General features: G+C 47.2%; 1 protein-coding gene across 11 annotated transcripts in view; it reads left to right on the top strand.

Moving 5' to 3' along the window:
- Nucleotides 1-22,386, top strand: part of CELF4 (CUGBP Elav-like family member 4) — a 912,878-nt gene that overhangs the window by 118,989 nt on the left and 771,503 nt on the right. For all 11 annotated transcript variants that reach the window (XR_007245022.1, XM_048503051.1, XM_048503048.1 and 8 more), the window contains exon 2: nucleotides 12,374-12,456. Coding sequence is in view for 10 of the 11 variants with exons in the window: in XM_048503051.1 (XP_048359008.1) it covers nucleotides 12,374-12,456 (83 nt within the window). In the remaining variant the exon portion in view is untranslated. The remainder of the gene's footprint in view (nucleotides 1-12,373; nucleotides 12,457-22,386) is intronic.

The raw sequence follows: 22,386 nt of genomic DNA, 5'->3' as shown, positions 1-22,386 counted from the left end.
GACACAGGGTGTTTTCCCACTTACCTTCTGCCCCGCGCTACTGTAGGCAAGTAGCGCGGGGTCCCCCGGCACTCCCCACTACAGGGGCGGCGACAACACAGCCGCCCTGACGTTGCCACTGTCGCGCCCCCTCAGCGCTCGTCATTTCTGGCGCTCTTCCAAATGGTGCCTTTTGATGACCCCGCGCAGAGTGCACAGCGCGGGGTCGTGGGGAAGCTCGGGGGCACCAGAAATGCTCTCAGCGCACGGCATATGGGGGGGGGTTGTGGCAAGTGGGGAAACGCTAACAGGTTGCAGACCCCTGAAGCAGACAATCCAGACCAAGGGTCTGATTCTGTAGAAAGCAGCTACGTGTGTGACCTTCTGTTTGGCCCAACCAAAATCGTACAGCACGTCAGGAGAGCTTTCCAGGTCTCCAGAACTTTTCCTCAGGCAGAAAGTTAATCCCCCCCCACCCGGCTTCATGAAGAATCTGGAGAACCTGAAAGCCTGCATGCTGTATTTACTTAATAAAACAGTTAGTACAGCATTTGTTTCTATCATACATAATTAATTTACGGCGTTTATTCAGTAATGCATTTAATGTATCTATATTCTACCGTTCTGCCGTTGCCACTTAAGGGGGCTTACAATGCAGCTACGTGTCGTCGTCAATAGTTGGCCAAATGGCTGCTTTGGATGGTTTTAAAATATGATTTGATCACACGCTTGGAATCGTTAGCTCCCTGTGTGGCCCTGGGAAAGGCAGAAAGAGGGGTACAAAATTGGGCTCAATAGAAGGTGCTGGCGCTAACCTTTAAAACCCTATACACAGTGGTGGGAACCAAAAATTTTAGTAACAGGTTCTCATGGTGGTGGGATTCAAACTGTGGCATAGCACCAATGAGGCTGGGCAGGGCATGATGGGGCATGGCTGGGCATTCCGGGGGTGGGGCATTCCTGGGCGGGGCTGTGGCAAGGATGCACAGGTCCTTGGGCGGGAAACAAATGCACGCAGGCGCAGGCTGCCACGCACGCCGGTGCACCTCCCACTAGACTGCTTCAAGTTCTGCACACTACTGCTGAGAGGAGGGGCGTAATTAAGGCAAAAACCACATGGCAAAATCGCCAATTAGTAACCCCCTCTCAGCACACACAAATAATTAGTAACCTACTCTCGGGAACCTGTGAGAACCTGCTGGATCCCACCTCTGCCTATACGGCTTCGGTCCTGGGTACCTGAAAGAGCACCTCTGCCCATGTATTGCTGCCCGGGTGCTGAGATTGGGGAGGGAGGCCTGCCTGGGTGTCCCTCCCCCTTCAGAGGAAAGGTGGGTGGGTGTGGCCCGGAGGACCTTCTCTACTATGGCCCCTACACTGTGGAATTCTGTCCCTCTGGAGGTTCGCCGGGCCCCTGCTGTCTTGGAGATACAGTGCCTAGCGAGGGATCATCCAAGTATTTGACTTGACTCCCCGCACTGGGAGCCCCCCCCCCCAGGTGGTAATATATTCCTGTCTCTTTTTGTGGATGGTTGCGGGCAGTGCTGGAGATTTTGAATTGTTCTTGGTTTTGTAGGATGGGGTTTTACTGTGATTTTGCTGTTGTTGGATGTTACTGTTGGTGCATTGTACCATTGTCTGGTTTTATTGTCACCTGCCCTGACACTGTGATAAAGGGCTGGGGATAAATGTAAATAAATAAAATAAATACATAATAAATAAGAGGAGGGGGGCAGAAGGAAAGACAAAACCAAGCGATGACTCCAGAGTACAAACTCTTAAACAATATATAAAAATATGTTACCTAAACCTATTAGCTAATGCAGGGTGAGCTCTGTGATGTGCCTCATGGCCCCAGATGGAAGCCACCAGAAGGCATGACAAAAAATATGGCAACGGGTACTAGCTGAATGATTTAGTCATTCAAATCTTTGTATGCCAACGCGGCTGCTCAACATTTTAAATCCTTGATCAGTACATGGAAGAGACATCTTTGGAGACTGGTCAAATGGAGCCTTTATGATTGAAGGTAGGATATCTGCGTTGGATGAGGGCCAGTATGGCCTAGTGGTTAGAGTGTTAACTAGGACCTGGAATGAGGGTTCAAATCCAGCTTGGAAGCCTTCCAGATGACCTTAGGCCCATCATAATCTCTCTACCTAGCCTATCCTCAAAAAGTTGTCGTCGTGAGAATTAGGTGGAAAAGTGCGGTGTGCTGCTGGCAGGCAAGGTGTGGACAGGTCACAGTCCAATAGTCAAGGCGCACGGCAGGCAAAGCGTAGTCAGGTCCCAGTCCAGTAGGTCAGGGCAGGCGTGGGCAGACAGCTCCAGGTCCAGAGCATAGGAATCCAAGCAGGTAGGCAGACTGGGGGCTACAGCCAGCACCGGAAGACCCAGCAGGAAGTGCACTCATGGCACCCAGGCCGAGCTGAGCCCAAGGCAAGGTTCATATAGGAAGCTCTGGTTACTGAGGGTGAGATCCTGCAAGAGCTCAGTCCTCCTCAGAGGCAGAGGCCCCAATCTCACAGAGCCTCCTGTCACACCTGGCAGAGAAAGGAGCCCTCTTCCTTTGGCTCTGTAGCTGCTGCTGCTGCTGGCTCCGCCTCCTTTGCACAGCTGGCTCATCACAGGGCTTGGTGGAGGACTTGCAAGTTCCCTCAGGTGTGTGGCATCAGGTGAGGAAGGGCTGGGAGATGAACTTCCTGCCTGAGCTTCCTCACAAGCAGCCTGCTCTGGCTGAACAGTGTGCTCAGCTTCTGCTTCCTCGTGAGGAGCTGCTTCTGAGGGCCCGGCGTTAGCAGCAGAGGTGGGATCCAGCAGGTTCTCACAGGTTCCCGAGAGTAGGTTACTAATTGTTTGTGTGTGCCGAGAGGGGGTTACTAATGGGTGATTTTGCCACGTGACTTTTGCCTTAGTTACGCCCCTCCTCATTTCATTTCATTTCATTTTAACCTTTAATGGCATACAGTTACGCCCCTCCTCTCAGCAGCAGCGCGCAGAACTTGAAGCAGTCTAGCAGGAGGTGCACCGGCATGCGTGGCAGCCTGCGCCTGCGTGCATTTGTTTCCCGCCCAAGGACCAGCGCAGCGGCTGCGTCCTTGCCACAGCCCCGCCCCTGGAATGCCCCGCCCCTGGAATGCTCCGCCCAGCCCCATTGGCGTTCCGCCACAGTTTGAATCCCACCATGGGAACCTGTTACTAAAATTTTTGGATCCCAAATTTTTGGATCGGAGCTCTCTCAGCCCCACCTACCTCACAGGGTGTTTGTTGTGAGGGGGGAAAGGGCAAGGAAATTGTAAGCCCCTTTGAGTCCCCTGCATGAGAGAAAGGGGGGATATACATCCAAACTCTTCTTCTTCTTCTTCTTCTTCTTCTTCTTAAACATCAGGAAAAAATTCCTCACTGTCAGGGCTATTGGACAGTGGAATGCACTACCTCAGAGGGTGGTGGAGTCTCCTTCTTTGTTTTTTTTAAAAGAGGACTGGATGGCCATCTGTCAGGATGGCTCTGATTATGTGTTCCTGCATTGCAGGGGGTTGGGCTTGATGGCCCTTCTTGGGGTCCCTTCCAACTCTATGATTCTGTGATTCTTCTCACCTTGCCGAGTCCACGGTCCTGAGCCCTCGACGCGGTGACATCATCTTTTGAACGTTACAAATCCACTTTATGGGTGAGCTTGTCACTACCTGCGTTGGGGAGGGGGGAAAAATCACCTAAACAAATCCCAGACAAGTTGAGGTCTTTAGGTGGATGTTAAGTGCCTGTCCTTTGGTCTAAATGGGTTGCGTTTGCTGCCAAGAGAGTGATGGCGGTCTGCCAAAGTAAAACAAGGGGAGGGGGGGAAAGCCCTTAATTACAACTATTAATAGTCGGCCGAGGTGCGTCATCTTTCTCCCATGGGAGGTATCACTGCAACGCTACCAGAGGCCTGGCTAATACATCTGGGGATGAAGGGGAAGAATAGATTCCACAGGGCCCATACAAATGTGTTTTTGCAGTATTTCTTGGGCAAACCAGGGCAGCGTGGCAAGTGAAAACACAACAGAGCTATAAGGGGAGGAGTGGGGAAACAAATCCGGTTCTCCAGATTAGAGTCTGCCACTCACGTGGTGTAGTGGTTAAGAGCAGGTGCACTCTAATCCTGGAGAACCGGGTTTGATTCCCCGCTCTGCCACTTGAGCTGTGGAGGCTTATTTGGTGAAACAGATTAGCTTGTGCGCTCCAACACATACCAGCTGGGTGACCTTGGGCTAGTCACAGTTCTTCAGAGCTCTCTCAGCACCACCCACCTCACAGGGTATTTGTTGTGGGAGAGGGGAAGGAAAGGAGATTGTCAGCCCCTTTGAGTCTCCTTACATGAGAGAAAGAGGGGTTAAAAATCCAACCACCACCACCACCACCTCCTCCTCCCCTCCTCCTCCTCCTCCTCCTCCTCCTCCTTCTCCTTCTCCTCCTTCTTCTTCTTCTTCTTCTTCTTCTTCTTCTTCTTCTTCTTCTTCTTCTTCTTCTTCTTCTTCTTCTTCTTCTTCTTCTTCTTCTTCTTCTTCTTCATGATGATGTGTATGAGTGGGAATACAAACCCAGTTCTCCAGAGAGCACTGGAGTGGTTAAGAGCAGGTGCACTCTAATCTGGAGAACCGGGTTTGATTCTCCGCTCTGCCACTTGAGCTTTGTTTCTTCTTGGATTTCCAGGAACCTTCTATTAAAAATGTATAAGAATGAGTTTAGAGGCGGGGGGGTTGAAAATACAAGTTTTATATCTGTTAAATGCATTTGTGTGTATGTTTTCGCCAACCATCTCTTTTCAAAATCTCCGGACAGGCCACGCACAGACCAGAAAATGGCCAAATTAAAATCGGTGAAACAGAGGTTAAGACCCCAGCCCCCTGGGAAATTCTGACTAGCATGCTTTTTCTTAGCTCCCGCGCATTTTAGTGGTCTAGTGTGGGAGTTCTTCCTGATGGATTGTACCATAAATGCTAAAATCACATTGCTGTTGGATTAATCACAGCTACTGTGTGGAAGCTCTGGTTTACCAAGTACATACGCTGTGCTGGTCCTTAAAAACCTGTTTGCCTTGTAGACATCTACAGCACAGTCTCCAAACCTAGCTACATCCGTGGGCGCATTTAGCAGTCATGGTGGACTGGGACCAATTGCAGACTGGTTGCCATGGGGTTGCAAGCCATCAAAAGATGTTGGGAGCATAAAGAGAGCCAGCGTGGTGTTGTGGTTGAGAGCAGGTGTACTCTAATCTGGAGAACTGGGTTTGATTCCCCGCTCTGCCACTTGAGCTGTGGAGGCTTGTCTGGTGAACTAGATTAGCTTGTGTACTCCAACACATGCCAGCTGGGTGACCTTGGGCTAGTCACAGTTCTTCAGAGCTCTCTCAGCCCCACCCACCACACAGGGTGTTTGTTGTTGGGGGGGGGGAGGGAAATGAGTTTGTAAGCCCCTTTGAGTCTCCTTACAGAAAAGAAAGGAGGGATATAAATCCAACTCTTCTTCTTCTTCTCCTTCTTCTCCTTCTCCTTCTCCTTCTTCACTTCTCCTCCTCCTCATATGCTGGAAGCAAGTGGTCACCTTCAGCTTACCCCTTGGGTTTTCAAGGCAAGTGTTGTTCAGAGTTGGTTTCCATTGCTTGTCTCCACGTGGGGTGTGAGAGTTCTGAGAGAACTGTTACTGGGCAAAGTCACTCAGAAGGCTTCATGGGGAGGAATGGGGAACTGAGTCCCCTGCTTTTCCCAACTGTAAATCAACATACAAACTCATTTCCAGCCTTTCCCCACAGCATCCACCTTATGAAACAGGTGGAGCTGAGAGTGTTCTGAGCGACCTGTGGCTAGCCCATGGTCACCTAGCTGGCTTCATGTTGAGGAGCAGGGAAACAAACCGGGACCACCAGATTGGAGTCTGTAAATCATGTGGAAGAGTGGGAATCAAACCCAGTTCTCCAAATTAGAACCTGCTACTCTTAACCATTACAACATAATAGGCCAGAACAACATACTAGGCCTGGGCCAATCTCAGGACATTTACTTGCATTCCTTTAAAGCCTTTCAATGCAATCCTGCCAAGGGTGTACTACCCAGGTTGACATATGGGGTCAAATATCCCCAGGCTGTGGTCATTTAGTCACATGGGGGTCCTACTCTTTCCCCCCCCCCCCCGGGTCCATACTGTACTATCTGAGACATCTAAGGAAACAACAACTGAATGGAAAACTCCTGCTGCCCTTTTACCGCTGTGCTATAGAGAGTGTCTTTAACCTACTGCATCTGTGTATGGTTCCCCAGTTGCACAGTGGTGGATAGGAAGGCGCTCCAAAGGGTGATCACTCCTGCACAGAGGATTATCGGCTGCCCCCTCCCCTCCTTGGAAGAACTCTACAATTCCCGAAGCCTAAAGAAAGCCCAAAATATTCCGAGAGACCCGTCTCATCCAGCACACTCTCTTTTGGAACTGTGACCATCCGGCAGACGATACAGGTCTATCAAAACTAGGACCAAGAGGCTTAGAGGCAGCTTCTACTCTAGAGCTGTGGCGATGCTGAACTCCGCGGCTTTGTGTTGATGTGTTTGGGGCTGTGTAGGGATGGGTGGAGGAAGGGGAAAGTGAGGATGGGGTATATGAGTCTGAAATTGTGTGCATCGAGGAATGCTGCTGTAAATTTCAATGCACAATGACAATAAAAATGCTTATGCTTATGCATACACTGACTTCAAGATCTGATGCAAAAAAAAGTTGTTTGGTCATGTGGGGGAGGGGCATTCAGATTTTGCACCAGGCTACATTTTCCCTAGATACGTCTCTGACTCCTGCTCCCCAGTAACGTCAGGATCCTGGTAGAAATACTCAAAAACCACCCAGTTAGGCTCACGTGAGTCATCTGACGTGGCCCATGCACCCATTGACTTCCCCAAGGGCAAACTAGACCCAAACAGGCACTTGGTTCCACTGAGTCCCACCCTGACAGGGTTCGTGCGCTATCTGATCCGTCACGACGATGCACAGAAGCAGAGATTTTGTTTTACGTGCATCTGGTCCCTGTCGTTGCTTTATGACGCGTCATCAAGCCTGCCCCAAAACAGGTCAGACAATATGTGGTGAATGTGAACATTGCGGATAGCATATTGTCAAAGGCTTTCATGGCTGGAATCAACTGGCCATTGTGGGTTTTCTGGGCTGTGTGGTTGTGGTCAGGGGGCGTAATGCCCATTGGGCAAGGGGGGCAGCTGCCCAGGGCACCACCTTGGGGGGGGCATCAAAATGCAGGGTTTGTTTTGGGGTATTTTGAGTGGTTTTCCAGTTTTCAGGCTAGTGGCACCCAAATTTCAGCGTGTCATCAGGAGACTTTCCTTATGCTGCCCCCCAGGTTTGGTGAGGTTTGGCTCATTTTTTAAATAAATAAATAAATCACTCCACACTGGGCCCTGCATCTTATCATGGCACACCTCTGAGGCTGTCAGCCACAGATGCGGGCAAAATATTAGCAATAAAAACTACCAGACCGTGGTGGCCACACAGCCCAGAACACCCACAACAGCCAGTTATAGCTACCAAGACTGTTTTGAGGGCGTTTGCACCTGCCAAACTCCTGACGGGGTTCCTGGACATCTCCAAAAGGAGCAGCAGTGGCGTAGGAGGTTAAGAGCTCGAGTATCTAATCTGGAGGAACCGGGTTTGATTCCCAGCTCGGTCGCCTGAGCTGTGGAGGCTGATCTGGGGAAGTCAGGTTAGCCTGTACACTCCCACACACGCCAGCTGGGTGACCTTGGGCTAGTCACAGCTTTTTGGAGCTCTCTCAGCCCCACCTACCTCACAGGGTGTTTGTTGTGAGGGGGGAAGGGCAAGGAGATTGTAAGCCCCTTTGAGTCTCCTGCAGGAGAGAAAGGGGGGATATAAATCCAAAACTCTTCTTCTTCTTCTTCTTCTTCTTCTTCTTCTTCTTCTTCTTCTTCTTCTTCTTCTTCTTCTTCTTCTTCTTCTTCTTCTTCTGCTTCTGCTTCTGCTTCTGCTTCTTCTTCTTCTTCTTCTTCTGCTTCTTCTTCTTCTTCTTCTTCTTCTTCTTCTTCTTCTTCTTCTTCTTCTTCTTCTTCTTCTTCTTCTTCTTCTTCTTCTTCTTCAAATCTCGAAAGACCCTGCCCACAACATTGGGAAGCGCCAAGCGCAGATGCTAACGTGAATTAGAACAGAAGTTTGATTCACTCCAAGACAGCCTGCTATATCCTTTAAAACCACCCTATGCCTCCTCCGCTGCATTCCACCCTTCCAAAACTCTTTAGGGATTGATTATAGGGGTTGGCATGACCTTTGCGGGAGTTATTATCCATCTGTGTTCCATGCAATTATTATTTATGTTGTCGAATCCCCTGGTGCTGAAATTAAAATAGGGCAGAGATAGAAGGCATCTTCTGTTTCCCCCCCACCCACCTCTTTCAGCTCCAGGTTATTTTTTTCCCTTCTCTTTAACAACCTAGTTGTCCCAGGAGATCACTTGATATATCCCTGTGTTTCCTAGAGACTGTGGTTCAATAGGATGTCAGTTAATTACTGGCTGGGAGTCTCCAGATGTGCGTCTTCGAGCTGAGAGAGCATCCAGTGGTGACAAGTGAGATGTTGGGCGAAGTCCTTTGGGGCCAAGCGTATCCTCCCAGACAAAATTAAAACTCCAGGGGTCCCCCAACCTTCTGAAACTCGAGGGCATTGGTGGAATTCTGACCCTTGGTGATAGACCAGTGATGGCGAACCTTTTTGAGACCGAGTGCCCAAACTGCAACCCCAAACCCACTTATTTATTGCGAAGTGCCAACACGGCAATTTAACCTGAATACTGAGGTTTTAGTTCAGAAAAAACGGTTGGCTCCAAGGCGTGCGTTACTCAGGAGTAAGCTTGGTGAAGCAACCGTGCAATGCTTCAAATGGGTGAATCATGATCCTAGGTGGGTTTACTAAGAAGCAAGCCCCATTGCCAGCAACTGAGCTTACTCCCAGGTAAAGGATCATGCCCAGGCCAGCCTAGATGTGCTTGTGCGGGGGGGGGGTGATTTTCCACCCCCCTTCCACATGAAGAACTCTGTGCGTGAGTGCCCACAGAGAGGGCTCTGAGTGCCACCTCTGGCACCCGTGCCATAGGTTCACCACCACTGTGATAGACATACGATCATCACAAGAGGAGGAACCCACCACAAAAGGTCAGGGAATGAGGTTCTGCCTAACTTTTCAGGAAGAGGCTCTGTTTAACCGGATGCCTTTGACTGTTTTGAAAATATTTTCTAGAATACACATGGCTGAGCTTCCGAGGTGCATTGAAGGTCCTTTTGCAGTGGTGGCAGCGGCTCCCAAAGCAACATTTTTTTAAAAAAAATCTGCACAGCCAATCAGAAGTCCTGCTGGGGGAAAGCACCAGTGAAAAGGATGAAGCAACCAGTGTTGTGAGAGACCTCAGTGGCTCATTGGTAGAGTATTCAGAAGATCTCAGGTTCAAACCCCGGCACCTCCAGTTAAGAGGACTAGGCACTGGGTGATGTGATAGACCTCAGTGGGTCATTGGTAGAGTATGCACAAGGTCCCAGATTCAATGCAGAACGTGCAGATGTTTCCCAATTCAATTCCTGACATCTCCACTGAAGAGGACAACGCTGTAGGGCAGGGTCTGCAACCTGCAGCTCACCAGATGTTCATGGACTACAAATTCCATCAGCCCCTGCCAGCATTGCCAATTGACCATTTGGGAATTGTAGTCCATGAACATCTGGAGAGCCGCAGGTTGCAGGCCCCTGCTGTAGGGACCATGAAAGGTTTCCATGGCTCATTGGTAAAACATCTGTATGGCATGCAGAAGGTCATAAGAACATAAGAACATAAGAACAAGTCAGCTGGATCAGACCAGAGTCCATCTAGTCCAGCTCTCTGCTACTCGCAGTGGCCCACCAGGTGCCTTTGGGAGCTCACCTGCAGGAGGTAAAAGCAATGGCCTTCTGCGGCTGTTGCTCCCAATCACCTGGTCTGCTAAGGCATTTGCAATCTGAGATCAAGGAGGATCAAGATTGGTAGCCATAGATCGACTTCTCCTCCATAAATCTGTCCAAGCCCTTTTTAAAGCTATCCAGGTTAGTGGCCATCACCACCTCCTGTGGCAGCATATTCCAAACACCAATCACACGTTGCGTGAAAAAGTGTTTCCTTTTATTAGTCCTAATTCTTCCCCCCAGCATTTTCAATGAATGCCCAGATGCCTTTGGCTGTCCCTTTGACTGTCCCAGGTTTAATCCCTGGCATCTCCAGTTAACAGGACCAGACAGTAAGTGATTTGAAAGACTTCAGGAGCTCATTGGTAGAACACCTCCTTGGCATGGAGAAGGTCCAAGGTTCAATAGCTTTAAAAAGGGCTTGGACAGATTTATGGAGGAGAAGTCGATCTCTGGCTACCAATCTTGATCCTCCTTGATCTCAGATTGCAAATGCCTTAGCAGACCAGGTGCTCAGGAGCAGCAGCAGCAGCAGCAGAAGGCCATTGCTTTCACATCCTGCACGTGAGCTCCCAAAGGCACCTGGTGGGCCACTGCGAGTAGCAGAGTGCTGGACTTGATGGACTCTGGTCTGATCCAGCAGGCTAGTTCTTATGTTCTTATGTTCTTAATATGCAGCATTTCCAGTGTTAAGGTGCTGGTCAGAGGGTGCTGTGAAAGACCTCTGCCTGTCCGTGTGGACAATGCTGACCTTGATTGGCCAATTGTACGATTCCCTAGAAGGCAGCTTCACGTGTTCCTCTTTAGGATCCGGCACCGTTGTTTGGGAATCCATCAGCGTCTGGATGGAGTCCTTGTCCCCTGAACAGGGACTCTGGCAGCTCTTTGCCCTTGGAGCCCAGAAACCGGAAGAAGAGATTCGTTCGGGTTCCTCTCTCCTGATAATTCATCCTGCGCATCGAGTGGAGCTAGGAAACGGAGCTGTTTTCGTAAGGGAAGGAAGAGGGTTTGCCTCCTGCAACATCTGAATTATGGTCACAGTGTGGGAAGCGCGGCAGAACTTCATTACTCTCGGCTGTCATAGGGGCCATCACCAGAAGAGGAAATATATTGCTACCATTACAGCAGCTTTACACTCTGTAGTTTATCTCTCTAACGGTGTGCTATGATCAGCCTAATTAGACTGTATCAACTACTCCAGGTTTGCTACTAGTGGGAGACCTCCCTCTCATTGTTGGGCCAGTGGAGAGCTCTCGGCGCATGATTTAGCACCGAAATTAAATTTTAAGCCTAGCTTCCCCTCTGATTGCCAAGTGGCTATCTTTTCGGGACCGTTCTGAAGCCATTAGATCTGCTTCCTTTCCCTGTCCTCCTTGCATGTCAAATGTAGATGTGTTGGAAAGGGGGTCCGTCCACTGCTCTTGCCTCCTCCTCCTTGGGCAAGGCAGCCTTTCTGGGGAAGAAGAAATCCAAATTCTGTAGTCAAACCAGGCAAATGTTGAACCCAGAAGATCTGGGTTCCATAAATTGTGCGGACTCGGCAACCCTTCGTGTTTATTAATTTGGCTTGACTCGTTGATAGATGACATTGTCTATTTCTTTTTTTAAAAGTCCCCAAAAGAGGGGTTGGACACATTGCAAAGCCCCGTCAAGAGCTGTGGAGCTCCATCTAGGCCATTCTCTTGCTTCAGAGATTGTATGTGGTACTTCTCACGTGGTGGTAAGGTTCCCTTGAGGTCTTGAGCCCTGCCTCATGTTTTCCAGATGACCAGATTTTATGCCACGTGCTGAGATCTAAATAGTGTCAACAGGTCGACCCTGGCTATTGGCAGGGGATGGGTGGGGGAGTAGGGTTCCAGACAACCAGCGTGGTATAGTGGTTAAGAGCAGGTGGATTCTAATCTGGAGAACCGGGAGTGCTTTGAGTATGTGTTCTACATGGCAGGGGGTTAGACTGGATGGCCCTTGGGGTCTCTTCCAACTCTAGGATTTTATGATTCTAATCCCATTAATGAAGCATCCTTCTACTGAATTAGATATTTGGTCCATCAAGGTCAGTATTGGCTACAGAGACTGGCTGTGGATCTCCAGTCTCTCTGGAAGGGGCCTTTCCTATCATCCACCACTTCACTGGAGATGCCTGGAATCGAACCTGGGAGTGTCCGCATGCCAAGCAGATGCTCTACCACTAAGCCACTATAAAGACTCTATTGAGCTCCTGTGTACAAATGCAGTATATCTGTGAATATCAGCTGTAGCAAGTGGCAAGAGGGAAAGGCTGCTTTCGTGTCCTGATTGTCGGTCTTTCCAAAAGTTCCCCAAAGTATCTTTTCTACTGAGGGTGCTTGGGACGGGGAGCAAGATGGAATGACGGCCCAATAGGCCAGCTGTGCTCATAAATTCTCCTCCTTTTTCTCTTCCAGGTTGTGCCTTCCTAACATACTGTGAAAGGGAGTCCGCTCTAAAAGCCCAGAGTGCGCTGCACGAACAGAAGACGCTGCCAGGGGTGAGTCCAGAGTTTTTGCAATGTGGTTTTGTTCAAGAGCCGGTGGGGAAAGCACCCGGCACCTGAACTGCTCAGAAGAATCCCAGCTTGCGTTGGAGGCCTGGGAGCCAGGCCTGCTTTGCTTCGCTTTCAAAGGGTGACACGTTGTGTCTCTTAACGTGGCTTGGTGGCCTCACAAAACAGAAAGTGGGAAGCATACTGCGCCGAGGCCAGATCTTGCTGGCATCCTTTTTGTTAAGATATTCCGAAATTGGAAGTCTTTGAGTATTGGTGAAGGTGGGATGGGTGTGTGTGTGTGTGCGGGGGAGAGATAAATGCTGTCTCCTTCTTTTTACCACGAGAGCAGCAGAATTATCTTGAGACCGAATTCTGAATCAAATACCACCATGGTGACAAATGGGTGTGGTGCCGTTTCTGGTAAGCTTTGCGTGTCTTTGGAGCGTGGCAACAACCGTAATGTTGAAAAAACAAACAAATGAGAACTGGACAATAGTCAGAAATTCATAGTTATTCGAACCAGCAAGAAGACCCGTTCTGAGCAAAGCAGATCGAGCCAGTAAAAGAAATGTTCTTTGCTCTCAGGAAAGGCTGGTTTGACTTCTTGGCTTAGAACCTACAGATTATATGGGAAGTTCCAGAGGAATGTAATGAGAAAGATCATCCCATGTTTTTCTCAAGGAGGAGCGGGAATGGGCGACTTGGAGTTCCGTTCCAAAGTCCCACCGGTCCGCCGTGTCGGGTCGCGGAGCCGAAAAGGAAGCGTGGCTCTGCCGGGCGATCTTTCTAATTTAGAGACTCTCGGCCCACCGAATCGTTTATGAAGGCCTGACCCCCGTGGCACTCTTGAAGCAAAGCCAGTATGTGGGGGAAGGCTGCTCTGGCAACCCAATTTGAGAGTGCTGAATAAATCATTTCAAGGGGAATTTAGGTTTTCAGGGCAGAGATTCTTGGAACTGAAATCGTTGACGACTTGAGAACGATTGTTTTGTGGAAGCTCTCTGGTTTTGATGATAACAAAAGACCTAAGGGGGGGGGGAGCTGAAAGGTAGTAACATTTGCAATGGTTTTTGTACAAATCAGGAAATTTGCTTTTATATATATATATGTATATGTATATATGTATGTATATATATATATATATGTATATATGTATGTATGTGTATATGTGTGTGTGTGTGTGTGTGTGTGTGTGTGTGTGTATTATACATATATTATATATACATATATACAATATATATATATATATTATATGTACATATATATATATATATATTTATTTATTTATTCGTTCCACTTTTATACCGCCCTCCCCCAAGGGGCTCAGGGCGGTTTACAACATAATATAAACAAACGGATAAACAAAATAAAATATTAAAATTCATCAGTTAAAATGCAGCGTATGTGTGTGTATATATATATATATATATGTATATATGTATGTATATATCTATATGTATGTATATGTATATATATATGTATATATACATACACATACATACATACATATATTTACTTACTTACTTACTTACTTACTTACTTACTTACTTACTTACTTACTTACTTACTTACTTACTTACTTACTTACTTACGTTCCCTGTTTCTTACTGGACAATGTGACTTTGATACTATAGGTTCCCTTTCCCCTCATTTCTGCTAGTATAGACCCTTCTTCCATTCTAATGTACATTTCTGCCCGCCCATAATCTGCTGTTCTCCTCTGTGACTTGCTATCAACACCGTATAACAATTAGCTTGCAGTCACTGATCAAGGATGTGACTTATTCAAGTAACGTATTCTGTAGGGGACAAATACCTTAGCCTATCCCTGCTGGTAGATGGTGATCCCACCTGGTTCGCTGTAACCTTTTGCGTGACAGATCTGCTTCCAACTGAGCTGCTAGCTTTCCTTCCGGTTCTGCAGAATTGCTACTTGAGCCACCAAGAAAAGTTTTAAAACAAAGGAAAGGAGAGAGGGATATTAGCAAAATACAGGCTGATTCTTAAGATGGAGAGGTTACAGATTGTAGGTTTTATGGAGTGCACCTTGGAGACAGACACATGACGTAAAGGAGCAGTGTGTTCAAAGAATGCACCTGGGTAGTCATCGGAATCGGAGTTCCTGGAGCAACTTTCTCTAAAGGTGCTCTGTTCCCTTATTCTTGCGAGGGTGGGTGGGTTGAAGGGCAGGACTCGCCGCTATACATTATAGCTTCCATTTCCCGAAGCTTTGTTTCATTTTGATTATCCTCTCCCCTCCCCCCCCACCACCAAGTGAATACAGATCAACATTTTTTCCCCTTCACTGCATGATAACAGTAGACCTCACATGATGGGATCTGAATGGGATAAAAGGAAATGAAGGGTTGGGTTTCTTGGATTTTTCCTCTTTCTGGTGGACCTTGTGATGAACTGGAGGTAAACAATCATGTTCTCCTTCAACCACCTTTCTTATATAATGGTATAAGATTTTGATGGCATCATGATCTCAGAGATGGCCTCTAAGGAATGAAATAAATGGTGGACGTTGTCCTAGAACAAGGTTCCTCAGTGTTGTGTCTGTGCTTGTGTTGTGTCCCCATGGCACCCATCAGCAGCATGGTACCTGCCAGGTGTTTTAGGAAGTAGTGGGGCCAGGTAGGACTTGTGCCCAGCAAGGCTTCTGGTTGACTAATTGTCTCTTTGTCTCCTACTTTCCCTCCAACATTGGAGGTGCATCAAGCAAGGCTTTTGAGGAAGTCCTTGACTTCCAGTCTGGTATGGACCATGTCCCAAGAAGCTTAACTGTCTCCCAGTCCTGTATATCTTCTTGGAGGGTCTGCATCTCGTTTTTAAATTTTTTTTAAGTTTATTGGTAGTTCATTATCATATAATTCATAATACAATCATTTATAAGCAATTAAGCAAGAGATCGCAAGAGAAAAGAGAGAGAGAGAGAGAAAGAGAGAGAGAAAGAGGAAGGAAGGAAGGAAGGAAGGAAGGAAGGAAGGAAGGAAGGAAGGAAGGAAGGAAGGAAGGAAGGAAGGAAGGAAGGAAGGAAGGAAGGAAGGAAGGAAGGAAGGAAGGAAGGAAGGAAGGAAGGAAGGAAGGAAGGAAGGAAGGAAGGAACATAAGAACATAAGAACATAAGAACATAAGAACATAAGAACATAAGAACAAGCCAGCTGGATCAGACCAAAGTCCATCTAGTCCAGCTCTCTGCTACTCGCAGTGGCCCACCAGGTGCCTTTGGGAGCTCACATGTAGGATGTGAACGCAATGGCCTTCTGCGGCTGTTGCTCCCGAAGGAAGGAAGGAAGGAAGGAAGAGGAAGGAAGGAAGGAAGGAAGGAAGGAAGGAAGGAAGGAAGGAAGGAAGGAAGGAAGGAAGGAAGGAAGGAAGGAAGGAAGGAAGGAAGGAAGGAAGGGAGGGAGGGAGGGAGGGAGGGAGGGAGGGAGGGAGGGAGGGAGGGAGGGAGGAAGGAAGGAAGGAAGGAAGGAAGGAAGGAAGGAAGGAAGGAAGGAAGGAAGGAAGGAAGGAAGGAAGGAAGGAAGGAAGGAAGGAAGGAAGGAAGGAAGGAAGGAAGGAAACATGAAGGAAGGACTTCCAGCTAGGTTTACATATCTCTAAACTCAAAAAAGAAACATTCTAACCTTTACCATCTTACAGTCTATACATATATATATATACGTATATACACACACACACACATATATACATACACAGAAACTCAATAATGTACAATTTATTGTCGAAGGCTTTCATGGCCGGAATCACTTGGGTGCTGTATGGTTTCCGGGCTGTATGGCCGTGTTCTAGCAGCATTCTCTCCTGACGTTTCGCCTGCATCTGTGGCTGGCATCCTCTGAAGATGCCAGCCACAGATGCAGGCGAAACGTCAGGAGAGAATGCTGCTAGAACACGGCCATACAGCCTGGAAACCACACAGCACCCAAATGTACAATTTGTTACATTCATGCAAGTTCTTGTTGAATTTAAATTGCAGCAACAAGCAACCAACCATCAAAGCAATCATAGCCATCATCATAACAACAAAGATAACTCAGAAGTATTTTTTTTCCCCTGGCGAAGAAGAACTTTTCATCTGATATCACATTCTATCTTAATAAGTACATCTAAAGGGAGGAAACAGAATACAATGTTGTAAGTGAATATACCAATACCTATTATAAATTACAATTCTCTAAATGGTATTGCTGTGTTTTCTGGAGGGTCTGCATCTCATTTTGACTGGTTTGTGCCCTGGTTTGGAAGAGCACTAGTGAACTCTTTCCAAATATTATCTGAGGTGGGAGCTTAAGATGAGGAGATTTTGTTTGCTATGCCGGTGATCTTACTTGTGTCCAGACACTGAATCGAACCTTTGGTCTCAGATGTCGGCATGGGACTGTTGAGCCTCAAGGGCAAGACAGGGAGAGAAGGCACCAGAGTGGTGACCTCATGGAAGGAAGAATCGCTCTGCATTGGGCATGGGCATGGAGCCCTGGAGGATTAATGGACAGCTGTGGGAACGGCCAAGCTAGGTTGTGCTGGGCAGGTGGCAGAGAAAGAAGTTAAGTAACCTATTTTGCTGTTGACTATTCTGAATCTGCCTGGGCTAAAAAAAAGCATCATCCCTACTGTACTATCTGTGAATTGTCCTACTGTTCTTTCTGGTCTATGTGCAAAGAGAGTCAATAAACACGGCCACCTTATCTACACATGTACACTAACAGCGGATTCTTTCGAAGCAGAAAAAAATGTTGCTAGAAGCAAAAGACCCTCGGGAACATCTCCACGGCCCACGTGATGCATCCCATGTATCAAAGGCCACCATAACTGATGATGAAAGTTGGGAAAACAACATGTTGCGGTCCTAGGTTTGTGGCTGTAATAAATGCCGGGGTCACAACCAACTAGATTGTCAACCCCAGCTTGGGAAATTCCTGAAGATTTAGGGGTAGAGATAGATGAGGGTGGTGGGACCTCAATTGGGTCCTCAATAGGGTACCAATCTTGGTCCTCCTTGATCTCAGATTGCAAATGCCTTAGCAGACCAGGTGCTCAGGAGCAGCAGCAGCAGAAGGCCATTGCTTTCACCTCCTGCATGTGAGCTCCCAAAGCCACCTGGTGGGCCACTGCGAGTAGCAGAGAGCTGGACTAGATGGACTCTGGTCTGATCCAGCAGGCTCTTTCTTATGTTCTTATGTTCTTATGTTCTCTATCTATCTATCTATCTATCTATCTATCTATCTATCTATCTATCTATCTATCTATCTATCTATCTATCTATCTATCTATCTATCTATCTATCTATCTATCTATCTATCTATCTATCTATCTATCTATCTATCTATCTATCTATCTATCTATCTATCTATCTATCTATCTATCTATCTATCTATCTATCTATCTATCTATCTATCTATCTATCTATCTATCTATCTATCTATCTATGGGATTTTTATACCGCCCAACCCCCGAAGGGCTCTGGGCGGTGCACAACACAGATTCTACATACAATATATACAGACAAAAACCCCATTAGATTAAAATTAAAATTTACGAATTTAAAACACATCAGTAAAATTCAGTAAAAATGGCGTCAGCAAAACCCCCGATTAAACCCTCCCAAGGAGGGGGAAGCAGAACAAAAAGTGGGTCCCCTAAATGACAAGGGGACTCCGAAACCGGAGGAATAGAATAGAATAGAAGGGGCACCTCGATCAGCGGCTGGGCACTCCAAAAGCCCGGTGGAACAACTCAATCTTAGGGTACAATTGCTGTTAGATCTCACATTCAGAAGATGCCATTTTCTTCAGAGGAACCGATCCCTGTTATCTGGAGATCAGTTGGAATTCTGGGAAATCTCCAGGCCCTACCTGGTGGTTGGCACCCGCATGACTAGCTGTGGACTGATTCCCCATTTTCTTCCCTATGCCAGTCTAGTGATGGAAACCCAGCAGTGCTTTCTGCCGCAAGGGTAGAAGTCTTCTTTTTCAGATGCAGACCTCAGCTTCCTGCCCTCCACACAGCCGAAGTTAGGTTGCCATCAATAACAAAGGAGCCCTCCTAAACTGAAAGGCTGTAACTTATTTATGGGAAGCAGCCCTTGACTTTTGGTAAACGAAAGGCCCGGGCCTTTGCTTGTGGCTTGCCCGTGCCGGAGATTTATGGCAGTCCCGAACGGTGGTTGATAACATGCTGAGTTAATATCAACTATAGTTCATCACCATCAAAAGAGGCTGCACTCCTTAGGTCAGCAAGATTGGGGGGCGAAGAGGGGGCTGCACACGCACGGGGGCTTCTTTTGTGACACATATATAACCCGTTCTCTTGACCTGATCGCAGCTATGTGGCAAAAAAAAAAAATTGAAGTGAAATAAAACAAGAAGGCAGGGATATAATTAAAAATCCAGGAATGAAAAAGGGATCGGGGGCAGAGAGAGAGAGAGAAAGAGAGAGCAATTCTTCCTCCGGCTCGTTGATTCAAGGTCTTTCTCCTGTCAGCAATCTAACACCTTCCCTTTAAGCTCATTGCTTCTTTGCAAATTTCTTTATCAGTTTTTTGAAAGCATATCTATAAATGCAAGCATGCCGGAATGGCGTTACCTTCCCCTTGACCCATGTGCACGCGAGGATCCCTCCTTCCCTCCCAGCTGCCTGTGCTTTTCTACAGCAGGGTTGTGCGCCTATATTTTATGGCAATTATTTTCGGAATGCACTTTGTAAGGTGACAGGAATATGCTCCACGTATTTCCGACTGATGCGTGGGGTGTAAAATCAGCCGGTGAAGTTTGTTGCCGCATTTCTGTGCTCAGGTGTTTGGTGCATTAATAAAGTCCATTAATTTGGGGCGGGGGAGACAGACAGAAGAGCCGGCAGATATTTTGCAGCAAGTAGAAACATCTCACAACTCTTTGGCTGGCCTTTGTCCTCTTGCGCTGAAAGGGTGTTGGATGACTCCAGAGTTTCCCCTTAACCTCAAAGACGGGTCGCAGCCAACTTAGGTGGCGTTCCGGTTTGCCTTTGCGCCGGTGTGTTGTCGGCGGGCTGTTTGTATTTTACATATAATAGAATCGCGGGATGATGAAGTGTATTAGTTCTTTAATAATTTATAGAAATGCTTTGATGTTGCGGTAATTACATTAAAGGTCACATATCAAAGGTAATTTGGGTGAGCAGCTGTGATGGTTTCTCAAAAGCAATCAATATTGCTGTCCGTGGTGCTGATTCCACCAAGGGGCCTTCCAGATTAAAGGAAGCTTATTACGCGGCAGACGTACACAGGGGAAATCAAGAACAGATTGAGGAGATGTTTTGCTCTGGCTCCCCCACCTACAATTAACACCGTTCCCCCTTAATCTGTGCTAATCCTTCATACAGGGGACAGCCACTGCCAGTTTCAGACAAATTAGGCGGCCGTTGGGTTGAAGGGGGGAGGGAGGGAGCACGGAGGGAGAGCACGGGGGGAGGGGGAGGCGCACGAGTTGAGTCATCCTTGGTGGGGATTTTTGCGTGCGCTTTGTGCGAGGATTTGAGTAAATCTGCCGTGATGGAAAGTGCCATATCACAAATTCATCCCCCTGATCTGAGAGGGAATGTAAATGCGATCTAGACCGTGGTGATGGCAAAGACGTGAGAAAAATGTTCCAACGGAGGCGGTTCAATATTTACTGTCCCCTCCCCTTCCCCATTCTCGAATTGGCTCCCAAAGGAAATGAAATTAGGGGGAAATATAATTATGTGTGTGTGGGGGGGGGGGTTGTATATGTGAAAAAGTGTGACTCGTTCTGTTCCTGAATCACAACTAGGCCAACTATCGCCTCCCTCCCCGTCTCTTTCTGAGGTTAATGTCAGAGGATAATGTTGTGAAATGTAATTACGCTATCAAGATCAGTTTTTATTTATGATCCAAATAAACTGAGCTCATGTCTAATAAGGCTGGTGGTATATTTCCCCCATCCTCGTTTTCTTTGTGACTAAGAGGGAGCAGGTCACATGCAGTCGGGGTGGGGGGGGGTCCTGCCTCTTTGCATTACCTCACCGGATCGTTGTTAAGACCCCAAAGGAGAAACGAGGGAAGTAAAGAAGCTAGCAGACTGTTAACTTCAGCAGTTTAGGTGCTTTTCCAGATGTCAGGATCCATTAAAATCCATGCCTTGGAGAGGACATGGGAGAAATGTTGTCATACCATAGCATTTGATTTCGTTGTGAGTTATGAAAATTGTGCGTTGCTTGGGAGTGTTGACGGTATCCTTTACACTCTGATCCTGTAGATAGGCCAAGAGAGTGATTATGCGGGAGAATTTTGCTAGTATTACTGAAACGAGAGCCGAGTTGAAACACGAGCTCCGCCACGGCGGTTCCTTTCCTTTGGCTTCCCCTTGCTGGTGTGGTCAAAATCCAGCACTGTGTCTCACCATACTTTCAGCCAACCTCTCTTGCTCGATCTATACTTCACCCACGTCACTGGGAAAAAGCTGGCACAAGTCTATCAAGGGACACAACTTCTCGCTTTTATTATTTTCTTTAATGATTGGCTAGTCAACGAAACACTTTCCTTTGTCAAATGTGCCCACTTTGAGATGCAAACCGGAGCTTAGAAAAACAGGGCTCAGATCTAAAGGAGACTCTTGCTCGGCTCACTTCCCCCCCCCCTCAGTTTCACCCTTGCAGAGACCTTTAATTACACCTTGAATTTTGCTTCGAGTGAAATTCGGTAGTAGCCAAACTACCTCGCTTTATTGGTTTCAACCCCTTGCAGATCGTACCGGAGTCCCACTAGAACACTGAAAAATGCTGATTGGCCAATTACTTCCAGTCCGCAGCACAATCTGATTGGGTCCCAAGTAACAAGAACTTAGCTGATGTATAGCCAGGTTTGATCATTCCACTATCTGCCCTATATCTCCTCACCACTAGTGAATTCTCATGGAGATTCCAATGAGCTTACTTGTACAGGAAGAAGAATTTGGATGTATACCCCACCCTTCTGTCCTGTAAATGATTTTTTTTTCCTGGGCATTGCAATTCAAGAAAGATTTGGACAAGCTGGAATGGGTCCAGAGGCGGGCAACCAAAAAGGTAAAAGGTCTGGAATCCATGCCCTACGAGGAGAGACTTAGGGAGCTGGGTATGTTGAGTTTGGTGAAGAGAAGGTTAAGAGGTGACATGATAGCCATGTTCAGATATCTGAAGGGATGTCATGCTGGTGAGGGAGCAAGCTTGTTTTCTGCTCCTGCAGAGACCAGGACCAGAAGTAATGGGTTCAAGGTAAAGGAAAAGTGATTCCACCTAAACATCAGCAAAAACTTCCTGACAGTAAGGGTTGTTCAACAGTGGAATGCACTACCTCGGAGTGTGGTGGAGTCTCCTTCTTTGGAGACTTGTTTTTCAACAGAGGCTGGATGGCCATCTGTCAGGATGACTCTGATTGTGTGTTCCTGCATTGCAGGGGGTTGTATTTGATGACCTTTGAGGTCTCGTACAACTCTATGATTCTATGGAAATAGGAAATCATTCAAATATGAGCTTCTCCCATTTTTCAGGGGGAAGCAGAAGAATCCAACAGGAGCTATAATCATATTGTGATCATGCTGTTTGGTTCTTAAATTAACTAGGATTAGATGGGAGATTTTTTTTGTCATTCTACTTCTCATGTACTACATAGTTTTGCTGCATTACAGGATACATCCAATACATGCAATTTTCTACACAGTGGTACAATCTGAATCCTTCCAATGATGCACTGTGAACTTCATTTGTGTGGATATTCCACTCGCCATGTGCGTATTGTGCATATTGCCGTCTATGTTTGCGTCGTTATGATACCCAAATGAATACCTCCCCCAAAAAGTGAAATTTGGGACACACCTGTCAAAAGAGTATCATTGTGTTCTGTTTCCCGGCAAGGAACAACCCAGGTGGAAAATTTGGGGGAGGCGATTCCTA

The sequence above is a fragment of the Sphaerodactylus townsendi genome, linkage group LG07 (genome assembly GCF_021028975.2).
Source record: "Sphaerodactylus townsendi isolate TG3544 linkage group LG07, MPM_Stown_v2.3, whole genome shotgun sequence".
Lineage (NCBI taxonomy): Eukaryota > Metazoa > Chordata > Lepidosauria > Squamata > Sphaerodactylidae > Sphaerodactylus > Sphaerodactylus townsendi.
This window is presented reverse-complemented; position numbering and strand designations above follow the sequence as displayed.